The sequence below is a fragment of the Microtus ochrogaster genome, linkage group LG9 (genome assembly GCF_000317375.1).
Source record: "Microtus ochrogaster isolate Prairie Vole_2 linkage group LG9, MicOch1.0, whole genome shotgun sequence".
NCBI lineage: Eukaryota > Metazoa > Chordata > Mammalia > Rodentia > Cricetidae > Microtus > Microtus ochrogaster.
In genome coordinates this window covers 31,860,330-31,878,242 of record NC_022034.1, presented here as the reverse complement: position 1 = coordinate 31,878,242, position 17,913 = coordinate 31,860,330, and the positions used below count along the sequence as shown (strand labels likewise).

The following is a 17,913-nucleotide window of genomic DNA, read 5'->3' as shown; positions in this document are numbered from 1 at the left end:
ACTGACACTCAGGACTGGGATTACAGCTGTGTGCTGACACCCAGGACTGGGATTATAGCTGTGCGCTGACACCCAGGGCTGGGATTACAGCTCTGCCCTGCCCTGCCCTGCCTGTCTTTTTACATGGATGCTAGGGATCTGAATTCAGATCCAGGGCTGGGGACATGGCTCAGCAGGTAGAATATTTGCCATTCCTCCACGAGGACCAGAGTTCAGATCCTCAGAAGTCATGTACAGTCATGCATAAATTTGTTTGCATCTATAATCCCAGTGTTCTCATGGTGGGGAGTTCTTATAGAAGGACAAACCCCAGAAGCTCAGGAGCCAGCGGGTTAGCCTGCTCTGTGTGACAAAACAACATGAAACTGCTTGAAACAAGACAGATAACAAGGACCCACACCCTAAATTGTCTTCTCACCACCCCAACACACACACACACATCGTGTATATCTCCAATCACGTACATGCTTAAATACAAGCACATGCACAAACAAACAAACAAACCTAGGTTCTTGTGCTTGCACAGCAGACGTTTTCCTCACAGAACCATCCCCCAGCCCCCATGTTATTATATTCTTTGCTAGCATCTCCAGGTCTCTATTGCTTTGCTTCATTTTTCCAGGGAGTGGGGCGTGTGTCTGTATGTGCTCATATGGGTGTGTGCATTCGTGTGTGAAGCAGGGGTCAGTGTCAGCTGTGTTCTAGGAAGTGAGACGTGTGTCTGTATGTGCTCATATGGGTGTGTGCATTCGCGTGTGAAGCAGGCAGGGGTCAGTGTCAGCTGTGTTCCAGGGAGTGAGACGTGTGTCTGTATGTGCTCATATGAGTGTGTGCATTCGCATGTGAAGCAGTGGTCAGTGTCAGCTGTCTTTCTGGGTTTCTCCACACACATTTTTTTTTCTTAGATTGAGTCTTTCAATACTTAGACCTTATCAATCCAGATAGACTGGCTGGCCAATGAGCACTCAGAATCCATCTGTCTCTTTGCCCTGCCATCCTGGGGTTACAGATACACGCTGCTATCCCTGACTTTTTGTGTGGGTACTAGAGATCCAAGTTTAAGTCATCACGTCTGTGCCAGTGCCACTTCCACAGCACCCATGGCTCAGGTGTAAACCATTAATGTGACACCATTTGAATGTGATTAATTTTCTTTAGTTCACTTCTTTCTTTTTTTTTTTTTTGGTTTTTAGAGATGTATTTTTCATCTCCTTCCAATGGCCTTAGTATAACAAAGATTTTATAGAAGAGCTGGTCATGCTATCATTTTCACATTACATACAGATAAAGGCTGTTCATTAATTTTTTATTTGGGTGCAGGCACTGGTTTAAGAAATGGTACAAATAAATTAAGGTTGAATTCAACAATGATTATAGCCTTTAAAACCTTTTTTTTGTGTTGACAGCTGTTAGCCTTAGAGTCTTTGATATGTATAACATATTTTCGTTATATACAAAATAAGTAATTTTAGAAAAATCTTATGCTTCAAAAAAAAGAAAACCTTACTTATATAGTGACCTGTAATCTATAAATCATGTCCAGAAAACCAAGGAAGTTCCTTTGGTTTAAGTAGACACAGTAGGCTGGGCATGGTGCCACATTCCTCGAATGCCTACACCCGGGAGGTAGAGGCAGGAGGAGCAGGGTCTTCTTCAACTATGTAGAATGTTTGAGTTCAGACTGGGCTACATGAACACTTGTCCTCAAACAAACAAAAGCAAGCGTCAAGAAAGGTCGGGCAGCGTTACTAACTGAATTGACTCATTGACTGTTCCTTGTGAATTGAAGTAACACATGAAATCTTATCAGTAGTGAAATGCTACACATTTAGATTTTGAAAATCATTTAACGTAGATCTTCAGAAAAAGTCAGAACTTGAAATATTTCTGTATTGTTATTCAGCAGTCAAACTACCTCACTTTAGGTTCTGCCCCAGTGAGACAAGCTTTATTTTACCAATATTGGAGACACTCGTGCTTTGTTTCTGGAAAGTGTTTTTTCATATTGTGATAAGCAACCAAATACTAAATTATAAAACACCACTTTTCTGTTAAAGAAAGGTAGCCCTAGTTAACGGCACAGTCTCTCATAAATAATTCATTTTAGAAAATACGGTGAAACAAAAGCAACAAAAATTGTCGCAGTCAGTTTATCTCGCACCCTAGGACCTAGGGTGGTGTCTTTTCTCTCAACCACGTGTAGACTGCTGCATCCACACAGCCTTTGAAGCAGCGTGTCACGTGCAACCTGTAATAGGTGCTTTAATGTCACAGTAACAGAATTCCTGTCCCAATGTTGTATTAGCTTTTCCTTGAGAACACATGAACAAATGTCTCCTCACTCCAGGTAGGACACCGACAGCAGACCAAAGCAAGTCTAGCTTGATGAACCAATGCAGTAAATTGGGATCACTTAGAGGAACACATACCACCAAAGCAAAATGCCCCACATCCTTGCTCCATCAGTCTTTAACCATCGGGAAAGGATCCTGTGGGCCCGGAAAGGTCTTCTCCCTTCCATGAGAGAATGCTTGCAGCCTCAGCTCTGAGAGTTGCCTGCAGGACAGCCCAGCTGCTCTGACTTCAAGAGCCTGGCCATACCATGCCCAGAGGGAAGGGCTGCACAGTGCAGGAAAACCCAAGGCAGAAAACTTACTTTGGCACAGTTTCAGGTTGCAGTGAGGAGAGCTCCACCCATCACCACAGTCCAGGAAGCAGAGTGAAAGCCATCCCCGGGCCTGAACTACAACATCCTGAAGTCTTGTCGATAGTGAGTTTCTGCTTCCAGGTAGACCTGCTTCCTAAAGGATCCACTCAGCTGCTCCAAAAACCTCCACCAGCCAGGGAGCAGGTGATCAACCCGTTAGCGTATAGAGACATCTCAGGAATAAACAAAAAGCACTTCAAGCTACTTAACCCTCAGAGAATTGCATCACACAAATACTTTATAGAAAATAGCTCAAAGAGATTTAATTAGAGTGAGGCTTCCTAAATGCCCTCCTGGTGCTTAGGCAACCCTAGCGAGGCGCAGGCTTTGTGTTCTCACTTAATGATAACCCCCTCCTCTCCTTTCTGGATGCACGGGATTTTTTTTCCTTAATTTTCAGTAATTTGTATCCTTAGCAACTTTAGAAAATAATTTCATCTGAAAACTGTTTGAAGCTAAAGGTTTATATTTCCAGATTCAGCAAAGTATGTTGAGCCAAACTGGTTTCATGATTAATTGTGTTCTGCGGACTTGACCCAATGAATTTGTTTTCTGGTTATAGTTACTCTGTATCTTATTTTCATGAAAATGAACTAAAACAGCTTAGCCCCGGGCTCCCGAGCTGTTTTCTCTTTTGTTTCCTGTACCCCAGCATAAGAATGGTCTGCTTCTCCCGTCTAGGCTCTGGAGAATCACTTACAGCAGAAACATTCTGCAGAGCTGCAGTCACTGAAAGACGCGCACCGAGAGTCCATGGAGGGCTTCCGCATGGAGATGGAGCAGGAGCTTCAGACGCTCCGCTTCGAATTAGAAGACGAAGGAAAAGCGATGCTTGGTATTGTGGGAAGGATCATAATCTTGTCGTACTGAGTGGTACAGTCTTCCGTTGTAAACCTCAGCAGGAAGCATCAAGCTGTGTATTTAAATTTTGGAACATCACGATGATGCTTCCGTGTGAAGAGGCAAGGAGAGTAGATTAGAATGGCATCAGCTTCCTCTGCCCTCTGCTAAGCAGTGTTCATAAAAGCGATCTGTCTGGCTTTGTGGAGCTAAATGGAAGCAGCACACTTTGGGATCCCAGAAACAGGTCACTGGCCAGTAGCCCCCATTCACCCCCACATACACCCACATCATCTACCCCACACACGCAGCCACACACAGATCCACTTACGTGTGCACCCCACACACGCAGCCACACACAGATTCACGCACTCACGTGTGCACCCCACACATGCAGCCACACACAGATTCACGCACTCACGTGTGCACCCCACACATGGCTCATGGCTTGGACCTTACAGGCATGTGTTTCTACTTCAGGATTTGGTTTTGGTAAGAAAGAAAAAAAAAGACCCCAGCCTTTTATTGAAATCTCTTTCATGTGGGCATCTTCCCTATGAGGTGGTTCTTTGTAAAATGAGATAAAAGTTTTGAAGAAAAAATTAGATGTGTATTTAAAAATTTGTTTATGGCTTTTTGATGTTATTAGATAACTCATTTCTGCCATCTCATTTTCCTTTTGCTTGATTCAATTCCTAAATAGTTCTCCTGGTATTTCTTCCGTGTGCTTGGCGTACTCCTGTGTACACTCTTTCCGGGTGGGACTTGGGAACAAGAGGACTAGCAGGGTGTGAGTGGCTCTCTGGATCTCAGAGGGGGCCACGTGTCCTGTCCATCAGCCATTGGACTGGTGCTGATGTCCTAGGCCATGCTGGTACAGTTCTCATATTTCTCCTTGAGAAGCCCTGTGACACCTCACATGGAAGTCAGAGCAATGGTGAACTTTTATCCAAGATTTGTGAAATATCACATTGTGCGCTAAAGCCCGCACTGTGTTGTTTTATTAAAAATGAATGCTGCTCTCTGTCTTTGCACGGGGCTGAGAGTTAAGATCAGAAGTGGCCTTTGTAGAATGATGGCCCATGAGGGAGGTCATGTCCGCAGCTGTGTGATGTGACGTTGAAAGAGCCAGGTGTTAGAAATATTCTTGTTAAGCCCACTGAAATGTGATTTAAAAAGGTATGCAAATCTACAGCTATCTTAAAAAGAAGAGAGATTTTGGGAACCTCTAAAAAAGTTTTCTTTTTAAGATAGCTGTAGATTTGCATACCTTTTTAAATTTTCTTATTATTTTTTTAAAAAGAAAACAAACTGTATTTTTCATTATACTTACCAATCCAAGTTCCCACTCTCTTCCCTTCTCCCATTCCCTTCACTTACTTCTCCACCCCACCCCCATCCACTCCTCAGAGAGGGGAAAGCACATTGTTTTGGGGAAAATCCAAGGCCCTCCCTACTATATCTAGGCTGAGCAAGATGTCCATCCAAAAAGAATAGGTTTCCAAAAAGCCAGTACAAGCAGTAGGGATAAATCTTGGTGCCACTGCCAGTGGCCCCTCAGTCTACCCCGGCCATTCAACTGTCAACCACATACATAAAGAATAGTTTGCTCCTATGCTTGTTCCTTACTAGTCTGTCTGGTGTTGGTGAGCTTCCATTAGCTGAGGTAGACTGTAGACTGTTTCAGTGGGTGTACCCATCATGGTCTTGACCTCTTTGCTCATATTCTCATTCCTCCCACTCTTCAACTGGAATTTGGGAGGTCAGTCCACAGTGCTCTAATGCTGGTCTCTGCCTCTGTTTTGATCAGTTGCTGGAAGAAGGTTCTATGGTGATATCTAAGATATTCATCAGTCTGACTACAGGACAAGGCCAGTTTGGGTACCCTCTCCTCTATTGCTTAGGGTCTTAGGTGGGGTAATCCTTGTGGATTTCTGGGAATTTCTCTAGAGCCAGGTTTCTTGCTAACCCCATAATGGCTCCCTCAATCAAGATATCTCTTTCCTTGCTCTCATCTCCGTCCTTTCTGTATCTCAACTATCCCATTCCTTCAAGTTCTCCTCACCTCTCCCCTTCTCTCCTCCCTTTGTCATCCACCCCTATGTTCTCAATTTTGTCAGGTGATCTTGTCTATTTTGACTTTCTAGGTGGATCTATATGTGTTTTTCTTAGGGTTCATCTTGTTACTTAGCTTCATTGGGATCATGAACTATAGGCTCAATATCCTTTGTTTATAGCTATTATTCACTTATGAGTGAGTACATACCATATTCATCTTTTTGGGTCTGGGTTACCTCACTCAGGATGGTGTTTTCTAATTCCATCCATTTGCATGCAAAATTTAAGATGTCATTGGTTTTTTACTGCTGAGTAGTACTCTAATGTGTAAATGTGCCACATTTTCTTTATGCATTTCAGTTGAAGGGCATCTAGGTTGTTTCCAGGTTCTGGCTATTAAAAATAATGCTACTGTGAACATAGTTGAACATATATCTTTGAAGTATGATTGAGCATCTTTTGAGTATATGCCCAAGAGTGGTATTGCTGGATCCTGAAGTAGGTTGATTCCCAATTTTCTGAGAAACTGCCATACTGATTTCCAAAGTGGTTATACAAGTTTGCATTCCCACCAGCAATGGAGGAGTGTTTCCCTTACTACACATCCGTTGGAAGGAGGTTGCTTGTTGGTTCCTGGTCGCTCGGCTAGCTTAGACCCAAAATAATCACACAGAAACCGTTTTAATTACATCACTGCTTGGCCCATTAGCTCTAGCTTCTTATTGGCTAACTCTTATATTAATTTAACCCTTTTCTATTAATCTGTATGTCACCACGTGGCCGTGACTTACCGGGTAAAGTTCCCAGCATCTGTTTCCAGTGGCTCCATGGCTTCTCTCTGACTTCACCTCATTTCTCTCAGCATTCAGTTTAGTTTTCCCTGCCTACCTCCATTCTACCCTATCAACAGGCCAAGGTAGTTTATTCACCAATGATATTTACAGCATACAGAGGGGCATCCCACATCACCTCCACTTTTCTGTTTAAATAAAAAGGAATGTTTTTAACTTTAACATAGAAAAATTACATACAATAAAATAGGTATAAAGCAAGATCTTCTGGCTTTTATGGTTTCCATTGAGAATTCGGGTGTAATTCTGATAGTTCTACCTTTATATGTTACTTGATCTTTTTCCTTTGCAGCTCTTAATATTCTTTCCTTATTCTTTATGTTTTGCATTTTGATTATCATATGGCAAGGGGACTTTTTTGTTTTGTTTTGTTTTTTGTTTTATCCAGTTTACTTGGTGTTCTGTAAGCTTCTTGTACCTACATAGGGATATCCTTCTTTAGGTTGGAAATGGTCTCTTTTATGATTTTGTTGATGATAGTTTCTGTGCCTTTGAGCTGGAGTTCTTGTCCTTCTTCTATCCCTATTATTGTTTGGTTTGGTGTTTTCATGGTGTCCCAGATTTCCTGTGTGTTTTGTGTTAAGAATTTGTTGGATTTAGCCAGGTAGTGGTAGTGCACGCCTTTAATCCCAGCACTTGGGAGGCACACGCAGGTGGATCTCTGTGAGTTTGAAGCCAGCCTGGGCTACAGGAGTTAGTTCCAAGACAGGCTCCAAAGCTACAGAGAAATCCTGTCTCAAAAAAACAAAACAAACAATCAAAAAAGAATTTGTTGGATTTAATGTTTTCTTTGATCAATGAATTGATTTCCTCTATAGTATCTTCAACACCTGAGATTCTCTCTTCCATCTTATATTCTGTTGGTTATACTTGCCTCTGTAGTTCCTGTTCGTTGGCCCAGATTTTCCATATCCAGAATTCCCTCAGTTTGTGTTTTTTTTATTACCTCTATTTCAGTCTTTACATCTTGACCTGTTAGCTTCATCTGTTTGTTTTTTTCTTGGTTTTCTTGGGTTTCTTTGAGGAATTTATTAATTTCTTCGAATTTTTTAATTTATTTTTTCCTCTATTTCTTTAAGGGAGTTTTTCATTTCCCCTTTAAAGGTCTCCATAATCTTCATAAACTTATGTGCAAAACAGTTTTCTTCCGATTCTTCTTTTTCCAGGTTATCATGATCAAGTTTTCCTGTTGTGTGACCACTGGGTACTGGTGTTACCATGTTGCTTTTTAGGTTGTCAGATGAATTCTTGCATTGGTGCCTACCCATCTCTTCCTTCAATTGATGCCGGCAGTATTTTTGTGTCTTGGTCCAATCCTTGTAGTGTATCTCTGAGATTTTGAGTATTGTTCTTGGTCTGCTCTGTACTGTGAAGTCTGTGTCTCAGAGAGCCACTGAGGTCTTCCTTAGCCTGATCTCCTCATTTCTTCTCTCCTGCTGACTGGCTAGAGAGGCCTAGGCAGTTGGGGGAGGGACCCAAGATTTTGCCCCACTATGGAGGTCCTAGAGAGTGGATGTTTCGCCTGGTGGCTGGTCACTCCCTTCTTGGTCCTCTCTGTATTGTTGCAAGCTGTGTTTCAAAGTTCCACCGAGGTTGCAGGATGATAGGTGAGCTTTTGCATACTTTTTTAAAATTTAATTTTTAAGATTTTTGTGAGAATTTCATATAAGTATTTACATCATTATACCATTCTGCTTCATTTCCTTCCATGTCGCTTGCTCCCTCCTAAATTCGTGACTTTTTCTTCCTTAATTATTATTCCATATATTCCTATATTATTGCATTATATAGGCTGCACCTATATAAGTGCAGCCTGCTGAGGCCAAGGCCTACTGTTGCTGCTTACATATACAACTATTTCCGGCAGATGACTTGGCATTGAGCAATCTATCAGTGGGCTCTGCCACTGATGTCCCCCATCTGAAGCTAGATAAGAACCTTCTTATCTAGGGGGAGGGCCTTATGAGAGCTCCCATCCCCTGTGCCATGTCTACTGGTGTTGTTATTGCCCAGGTCTTGTTTACAGGACCATATCCTTGAGATTTCACGGATGGAGCTTCCCTGTCATATATAGAGGAAATGGTACAAAAAGATTCCCTCATGTCTTTTTCCATTTCCCAATGATAGCATCCTATAAAAGTGTATTACAGTGTTACAGCAAGAATATTTGTATGGACACTGTTAAGATGCAGGACTTTTATGTCCCTTGGAGAACACACCTTCTTCCCTGTCTTTCCTGTGTGATTCCTGGCAAACCTTGGGATGTTCTTGATTTCTACTGCATTGGCAGTTTGTGAATGCCATCATTTCTGTCTGTGGAATCTACAGTGTTTCTTTTGAAATTGCCTTCCCCCCTCACTATAATTCTCCGGTGTCACCCATGCTGTTGTGGGCATCTCTAGCTTGTGCCTTCTCATCCTAGCCAGAGTCACTGTGTCACAGTGAATGACAGCGACGTTCCACATCGCAACATATCAGAAAGTATTGACTTTCCGATCTGTAGCCTTTATTCTCATTTGCCAGACCTGACCTATCTCCATGTGTATCCACTAACTACTGCTTTTCTCTGATAATTCAATTCTTCCTGTGTGTGTGTGTGTGTGTGTGTGTGTGTGTGTGTGTGTGTGTGTGTGTGTAGCTCTTCTTTTTGATCTACTTCCATGGCTTCATCTATCACCCGTGTGCTGGGGACTTCAAATGGGTGTTTCTAGATAAAACCTCTTGGTTTTGTACATTAAGTTGTTATTTATTGCTACATGTTGAGAAGCTGGTTTTTAAATAGACTTTAAAATACGATCTTGTCATTTCCCTGTACTTATCCATCCCTGTACTTCTCACCCTGATTTATTCTATCTCTTTTTTCAGTTGTCAAAACTGGGAAAGTGGGAATGACATTTTTTTCTCTTTCGCTGCTACATTTTGTCTGCCAGTTCTTAAGTCATCTTAATGCATGTTTCTCTCCCTTAGTTAGTCTGCCTGTCATACTAACTTCAAGGCCAGATGATTTATCTCTCTTTTAGATTTATTTATTCTATTTTGTGTGTGTGAATGTTTTGCTTGCATGTATGTCTATGCATCACATACATGCTTGGTGCCTTCAGAGGTCAGAAAAGGATGTTGATCTCCTGGAACCATAGTTAACAGACAACCGTGAGCAGCCATGAGGGTGCTGGGCATCAAACCTGGATACTCTGCAAGACCAAGTTTTCTTAGCCTCTGAGCCGTCTCTCCAGCCCCTTATATCATTTTTTTTTTAAGATTGCTGTCATAACCTTCCTCCTGACTTGCCTTCCCACAGTTCATTTTCCAGTTTGCTGTCAGAGGAAACTTAGAAATGCTTACACCTCACACGAGACATTCCACTTTTAATCCTCCCAAGGTTCTTCATGACATGGCAAGTTCTTCTACTAAAGCCCTTAGCACCAGGAGAAGCTGAACTGAAGTTCTCCATGAAGGCCTCAAGAATGTCTTTAGTTGGCCAACTACAAGCAAGGGCAGCATCTCTTCAAGTAGATTTCATATTTTAGCTATAAAAACCATACTTTGCATTTTTCTCATTTACATCTCCATATAACACTTAAAAATGTTCTTGAGACATTCATACCCAAGGAAATACCATGGGAAAGCTCTGAGTTCGATGACAAACATAGCCACTCGTATCACAGTTTGAGGGCCTAGAGTTTAAAGTAAGATCCGTACAGGTTCCATTGTCTTTCATGCCTTTGTGCACCCTGTGACCTCCTCCTATACAGAATTGTCAGTCAGATTCTACCTCCTTTTGCATGTTCTGCCTTCATGATGAAATCACCTCTTTCTCTACACAGGAGCCCCATTTCCACCCTGCTGTATTGCAGACCAAGTCACCCTAACAAGTCTCTGTATGACTGATCCCCAATCTGACTCTCAGAAAGTGGGGTAGATTAACCATTGAGTTTTCATTATACTTAAAAGTAGCTTGTGATATGACAGTTAGTTCCTTGGAGTAATGTCTTCACCTCTGGCTTATGATGTTATAAAGACAGTGTCAAATTTTACTCTCTCTTAGGATACTGTCATCATTCAATAAATGTTGTGTACTATATGAAATAATTAATTCTAGGACTAGGCATAACACATGCCTGTAGCCCCAGTACATGGGAGGTACATGTAGGAGAATCAATATTTTAAGACCCCAATTGCATAGTAAGTTCCAACCAGTCTTAGCTACATGAGACCCTGTCTCAAAAAAAAAAAAAAAATTAAAACGGAAACTCAATTCCAAACTCTAGTGAATGTGATGACTGACCTCCAGATCATTAGGAGTGTTTATCAGCCAGCATTTTGTATACTCTAGGGATATTGTAAAATACTTTCTACTGGGAGGAGATATTGCCTCTTAATCATTTGTCATTGAACAACTCTAAAATCTGTATTGTCTTAATAATATAAAACAGCAAACATTTCATCTCCACTACCGCCTTATATTCAAACTGAGTTCACACACAAAACAAACACCTTTGTCATTTAAGTTCTTGACATTTCTAATATCCTCATCAAAGCTAAGTAGATTTCAAATCCACATATGATAATCTATTTTATGCACATTTAGCAAGTGTTCTAATTTTAAAAGTGATATTTTGGATCTTTTATGTTTTTTTCTTAAGGTATTAGTAGTATTTTGGAATTTTCTAACCCTTCCCCTTTGCATGCCAGCTTCCTTACGATCTGAACTAAACCATCAACATGCAGCTTCAATTGATTTGTTACGGCATAATCACCATCAAGAACTGGCAGCAGCGAAAATGGAGCTAGAGCGAAGCATAGACATCAGCCGAAGGCAGGTAAGTGTGAGCACGTCCTGCCGATCCCTTAAATCTAGGTCCCCCGAACCCTCCCGCTAGGAGGGGGACTTTGAAATAAGTGTTAATTGTCCCAGTTATTATCAACATGATCAAGAGTTTCCTTTTTCACAGAGAGAAGCAACCTTACTTTTGTATGTCAGTTATACAATTACATATTATTTTACGACCTTTTGACTGAATATTTTGCAATTTGTTTACATCTTAGGAAAATAAACAATAAAATATAAACAAAATATAAAGGGTAAGGACAGCTCTATTTGCTAGGACGAGCCATGACAAAACACTGTTCTGTGTCTGGGAGGTCCACTGGGGTAGTTGGTAACCACATAGCCCAGGTTTGTCCAGTATGACCAAAACTTCATTTTGAATTTTATGTATTGTAATTTAACTGAAACAGTTAAATTGCATGACTCAACTATATAGGAGGAGTAGATCTTCAAAAGAAAGAAAGATAATTGATACTTCCAAAGTATTCATTAGCCACTACTGCTTATACTTTTTAGACTTTGCTCTTTGGTCCAGTATGTTTTTTGTGGGGTTTTTTTTTTTTTTTTTTGGTAATTTGTGATTGTGACGATGTGTATGCATGGAAGGAAGCAGCAGTAGGCACTGCAGAGAACGCTGCTGTTAACTTATTACACTTACAAGGTTTATGTCCTTGGTAACCATGTTAAGTGGTCAGCTTGGACTTGTTCTTCTTTGCTACGATCTTTTAATTGAGGCATTTTGTAACCATAGAGGGAAGTTACCCTATGATTATGTCTACAGTAAATGTCTACTTTATGGATCTTATAGAAACTTTGACTTGTAGGGAAATCCTTTCTAGATAGATAACTCTTAGGATAGCAGTGAAAGCAGGCAAAGTCTGCCTTCTGAAGAATGGGATGTGTGTGTTGGGTCGGGGGCTTCCTAGATGGGAATCCTTTTGAGAGTAAAGATCTGTGGTACCAGCCGTTTACTACAAGAGCTATACAACTTACTGAGAGACCCAGGTTCTACTCTTGACTCTGCCATTGGTCATAAATTATCTTTGAGACAAATGATCTCATAAGTAGTGATTTCCTCATTCTAAAACGAGCAAGCTCTGCTTTCACTATCTTTTGAGTCCCTTACGTTCCTGATATTGCAACTATGTTCATATAAGTTCTTCTTAGCTAGATGGAAGAGAAAGGGCCTCAAGGTTTTCTCATTTTAAGCAGTTTGTTTTTGAAGCCTTGTCAGAATGATTATACTTAATATTTAAAATTGTCCTTTTCTCTCCCTCATACACAGAAAACAAATCTGTAGAAAGCATTATAGCATTCCTTGTTTTTTGCAGAGTAAGGAGCACATGTGCAGAATAAGTGACCTACAAGAGGAGCTACGGCACCGAGAGCACCACATCTCAGACTTAGACAAGGAGGTCCAGCACCTCCATGAAAACATTAGTACCCTAACGAAAGAACTGGAGCATAAGGGGAAAGAAATTCTCAGAATCCGAAGTGAATCCAACCAACAGATGAGGTATGCCAGTAACCACAGCAGAAGGTAGATGCCTTATTGACTAGAATATTGTTTGAGACACTCAAAGCATATGCCCTAGTTTTGTGACTAGTCTGCCCTCCCAATAATATAGTGAAGACCACTTTTTACTATGTGGTGGGGATGATATCATCTGAAAAATAGAATGTCTGCATTTTAATGATGTATTTATCATTCATTAGTTTTGGGAAATGATCATAATTAAAGATTTTTTTAAATTTTTATTAGAGAAAAGCATTAAAGGAGACAAAATTTAACATTAACCAGACAATTACAGCAAACTATATAGCTTAATTTAACCTGTTTACATTAATTTTCCAAATATTATACCAAAAAGGGGGGCATTTCAAATCTGGTAGAACGTAGGAATTTTGAAAACTTGACTTCAGAATAACATTTTCTTAACTGAAAATAAATCAAACAGGTTGCATGAACAAGATTTAAACAAGAGACTTGAGAAAGAGCTGGATGTCATGACAGCAGACCACCTCAGAGAGAAAAATATCATGCGGGCAGATTTTAATAAGACTAATGAGCTACTCAAGGAAATAAATGCAGCTTTACAAGTGTCGTAAGTCATATTGCATTAAAGAAAATTCATGTGTGGATAATAAACCGAGGAGCACTGTGTCTAAGCTCAGCTTCACTGTTCGAATCTAATAAAGCAATGATACTTAGTGAGGAAGACTTAAGTACTGTATTAGAGATGTAAGTAGTATCAGTGTGATATTATGTTCTTTAATTAGGATAAGGCCATTGAATGATTTTGCTTCATTTGCTGCTATTGCCACAGGCCTGCTAAAATCCTACGTATCTTAAGAGTGGCCCCCGTCATACATCACTTCCATGATGACGTCTCAAAGTGTCTTTGTGATATAATGTAAAGTCTTCAGTACATTGTGAGCAATAGAAATTTTATAAGGCCAGGCTTCATTTAGCAATGCATATTTCACAAAAAGCAAAATATCCTTCAAAGCAAACATACACTTTGAACATAGTGATTCCAGTTAGCAAGAACATTGGTAGTTCCCAGGGAAGCAAAAGAGCTGAGGCTTCCTTTCCTATCCTAGGGTACTGCTTGAATCTCTGCAGTTAGCATTTAATTTTTTTTTTTTTAATTCAAGAAATCTATAAAGTAAAATCATTACAAATAAAGCTATTGCTCAAGTTTAGTAAGCCCATTATTCAAGTCGAGATTTGTATGTATTTCCTAACGTTCATTAAGAAGATTAATAGCCCTGTCTTTTCAGGATTTTTACAGACTGCGGCAGACAACTCACTTTGATTCCAGTCTGTCTCTCTCACCTAAGCCCCCGTCTTTAGGTTATCTTAGGCTTACTCTACTCCAGCTACTGCTAATGACTCATTCACTGATGGTCCTTTTTCCAGTTATCCAGATACTTCAGTAAATGACATTAAGTCCCCACTGCCCAGAGGGTCGGACTCGTAGCTTTGCTTGTTTCTGTACTTGTGTTATTAATCCCTACTCACCTACCTCAAATATAGATACCATTGCCACCTCTTCTATCCCTGTAACCTCTCAGTCTCAGCCAGCACTCAGCCAGTAGAGACACAGGCGCAGACACGTGTAGACACAGTCATGTAGAACCAGGCCCCAGTTGCTGGTGTTCCTGGAGTGGCCTCTGGGATGACGTGCTTTCTGATGGGCTCATTGGCCCTCTTCGCGTAGTACTCATGTGGGTGAATTTGTCCTGGATAAATTTCAGGAGGGTTCCCACTCAGTGATGTTACCCATAAAATGGAGAAGAACCTCATTATTTCCAGAAAGTCAGTGATGTGTTCTTTGCTCTTTTTTCAGCCAGTTTTTAAGTTTTGTTTTTCAGCCACATGTGTGCAGTGCAGCAGGACATACATGTAACAGGTTTGGCAGAAATCAGATAAGATCAGCTTCAGTGGCATGGCTCTCACACTTCCTGACCTTTGTGTATACTGTGCAGACACTGATATCCTGCTGGCCCTCTTCACATCCTGAAAGAGCACACTCAAACAAAGAACAGTCTGTGTTTGTCTGTGTGTCCTGACATCGCCTTGGAAATAGTAACTTTTACAAAAAGGAAAGGGTGTGTCTGTCTGGACATTATTCTTTTCTGTGGTTTTGCTCCTTAAGAAATTTTAATAAACAGCAAACATTAATATCTCTATATTTTAATCTTTTAATAATTGAAGAATTGGTATTATTAATAAATAAAATATTTTGCCTTATTTTTTAAAACAGGCATTCATTTTTCTACTTTGTCTTGGGTCCACACTAACCAACCACATTTCTCTCTTTTTACCTGCTAACATCATATAATTTGTCCTTTAGCTTTAGGTAATCACTTGTTTAATTAAAGTCAAATCATGTACACTTATTTTTGACTTACACTCTCCCTCAGATTTTTCCCTGATAACAAATGTTCTGTATTGGCTCTTCCCAGTCTAGTAGGCATTAGCCATGAGTGGTTATGCAACACTTGAACTGGAGCCAGTGTGACTGAGAACTTAAAATCTAATTCACCATAATTATGGAAATGCAAATAACAGTCAGTGGACTAGAAGCTAGCATACTGGAAAGCAGTACTGGATGCTTCTGGCCACGTCCTTGCCTGAAGGTTGTCAATCTGCTGAGCGGTTAAGATTTAGACAGCTGATAAGTGGGAGAGTCCTTTCCAGTTTACAGTTGGGGGCTCGGGGTAATGTGAACTGCTCACAGCCTATTGCAAGGGTTACCCGATTGTGTTTGGAATACCTGCACCTCAGCTCTGACGCTTCAGATTCAGAAAACCCCAGTGAATTATTAGAAGGGTGGGGAGTGGGGACTGTAAAGATCTACACTTCAGCCTACAGGCCAAAGTATGGTGCTGAGGAAACTCTGGAGCAGTTGGGAGCTTCTCACTTCTACTACAACTCCTTTCGAACCTAGGGAGAACATAGAACACACATAAAGGAGCATAGAAATAGTGCGAGAATCTCTGTCTTCGGAATGGCTTTTAGAAATCGTGCTCGGTAGTCCCAAGGATTCAGACCCTCTTACAGTTTCATGGAAACTTGCTTGTCTTGACTATTATCCTCTCAAGAACTCTGCATCTAATTTTAAAATGTATTGAGTTTCATTTGTTTAAAAAACAAGCAGGGGCTAGGATATAGCTCCGTGGTAGAATGTTTGCTTAGCCTGCACAAGACAGTGGTTTAATTTCCAAGACCCAACATCAAATGAGAGGATAGGCTACTCAATTTTACCTAAGTGACATCTTCCTTAGGTAAAGAATGTTTAAGATAAATTAAAAACTGTGCTAGTACTTTGGGGTTCAGAACTATTTATTGTAAAAAAAAAATGGTTAGGGTTTATCATTTTAGTTTTGTGGGTATTTGTTGGTTTGTTTTTTGAAACAGGATTTCATGTAGTCTTTGAAGGGCCTTGAATTCTTGCTTTCCCTGTGACTCTCTCCCAAGGGTGGGGATTGCAGATGTGGACTGTCACAGCTGCCCAGATTGCTTTTGATTGTTTAGGTTTACTTTAAATTAGCCCCTCACTCTATTGAAACAAAAAGATCATTTCTCTGTGAGAACTGTCAACTCTGCACGTGCATGTTAGATAGGCCAGTCATTTCTAACTATAAGGGTATGCTCTGCCATGCCAGAATTGCCTATTTGAGTCCTTAATCTCTAAAACTCCAATGATTTTATAGTTATTTGGTTCTTTGTTTAATTTTCATAAGCTTTGAGAATGTCTGGAAGTAGCTGTGGTCTTGTTAACACAAAAGAAAATCTCAGAAATTATCAGGAAAGTTCAACTGGGAAATGCTTCAGTCCTGTTACTTTTATATGTAACAGAATTCATAAAATGTAATTTCTGGGCTGCATGTGTTCCTGGTAATGGTATTGATCAGCTCTACACTTTTTAGTCATTGATTTTCTTGTCAGTTGGGTCTTATAAAGCAACTGGAGGTAGAGGATAACTTGGAAAATGTCTTTGTACATTTAATACAGGACTGTGTTGTTCATGAGCTATGGAAAATTGACCTCTATACACTAGCCAAACACATGTTTTTATACACACACACACACCCAGACACACACACACTGAGAGATATGCTTGGCTAGAGTCTTGTAGTGGCCCTAGTTAGCATTCCCATGTGTTCTGCTTCTCCTTTCTACAATCAGTCTTTGTATTACTTTTTAATGGTAATCTGAAAACACAATGAAAATACAGTTAGATTCTACCTGCCATACCAATCAATGTTCAGAGGCCTGAATTTTATGAATTCAGGTCAGAAACATATTTCATAGAGGCCATTTAAGAACTATGGGACCAACAGACTCCTTGTGGTGGGAAGGGTAAGAGCCCGGCTGGCATAGTAGTAGTACATGCCTGTAATACTTGTGCTTGGGGGGACCAAAGTAGGCCATCTCTGAGTTTACATCAAATCCAAGACACAAACTGAGGCCCTTTGTCAAAGAAAGGAAGGAAGGAAGGAAGAATGCAGAAAAATTTTAAAACAAACAAACAAAAAAACCAGAAAACAAAAAAACAAAATCAAACTTAGACCCCTCCTCCCCCCAAATCTCCTGCTTCTTAGTCATCCTTTGCACTCAGCCTTTTCGCACTGTTGGTCTCGTGAGCTGCCCAGATGGCTGCGGGAGGGAAACATTGACCAGTGTTGCCTGGAAGTGGATACCAGATGGTACTGAGTTCCTTCCTGTTAGAAAGTTGGATGAGCTTCTTGTGCATTTGTAAGTTATAACTGGTTCATAATAGTTTCTTGTTCTCTCCTTTAATGCTTTCCTATCTATACTTGGAGCTTGCTTCCTTTCAATACTTTGTCTTCATTATTATCTAGTTTTATTTTTTTTTTGTTAAAATTGTTGCTGGTGTAAAGATATGTTGTGGGAGAATTAGTAATTCTGTAGGTAACATGTTTCCGCTGAGCTAGGTGTGGCGGTGTATACACTTTTAATTCCAGCACTTGGGAGGCAGAAGCAGTGGATCTCTGAGAGCTAGAGACTAGCCTGGTCTACACAGTGGGTTCCAGGCAAGCCAGGGCAACACTGTGAGACCCTTTCTAAAATAATAACAACAGGATGTTTCAGTTAA

At 40.5% G+C, this 17,913-nt stretch overlaps 1 protein-coding gene across 8 annotated transcripts in view; it reads left to right on the top strand.

The window, feature by feature from the left end:
* The window catches only part of Fam184a (family with sequence similarity 184 member A), a 121,870-nt gene that overhangs the window by 94,693 nt on the left and 9,264 nt on the right, over positions 1 to 17,913 (top strand). For 4 of the 8 annotated variants that reach the window (XM_013352420.2, XM_013352425.2, XM_005363629.2 and 1 more), the window contains 4 exons: positions 3,389 to 3,542; positions 11,149 to 11,276; positions 12,616 to 12,800; positions 13,243 to 13,389. In XM_013352420.2, coding sequence (XP_013207874.1) covers positions 3,389 to 3,542; positions 11,149 to 11,276; positions 12,616 to 12,800; positions 13,243 to 13,389 — 614 coding nt within the window. The remainder of the gene's footprint in view (positions 1 to 3,388; positions 3,543 to 11,148; positions 11,277 to 12,615; positions 12,801 to 13,242; positions 13,390 to 17,913) is intronic. The other 4 variants (XM_013352424.2, XM_013352422.2, XM_013352423.2 and 1 more) reach the window with 1 other exon arrangement.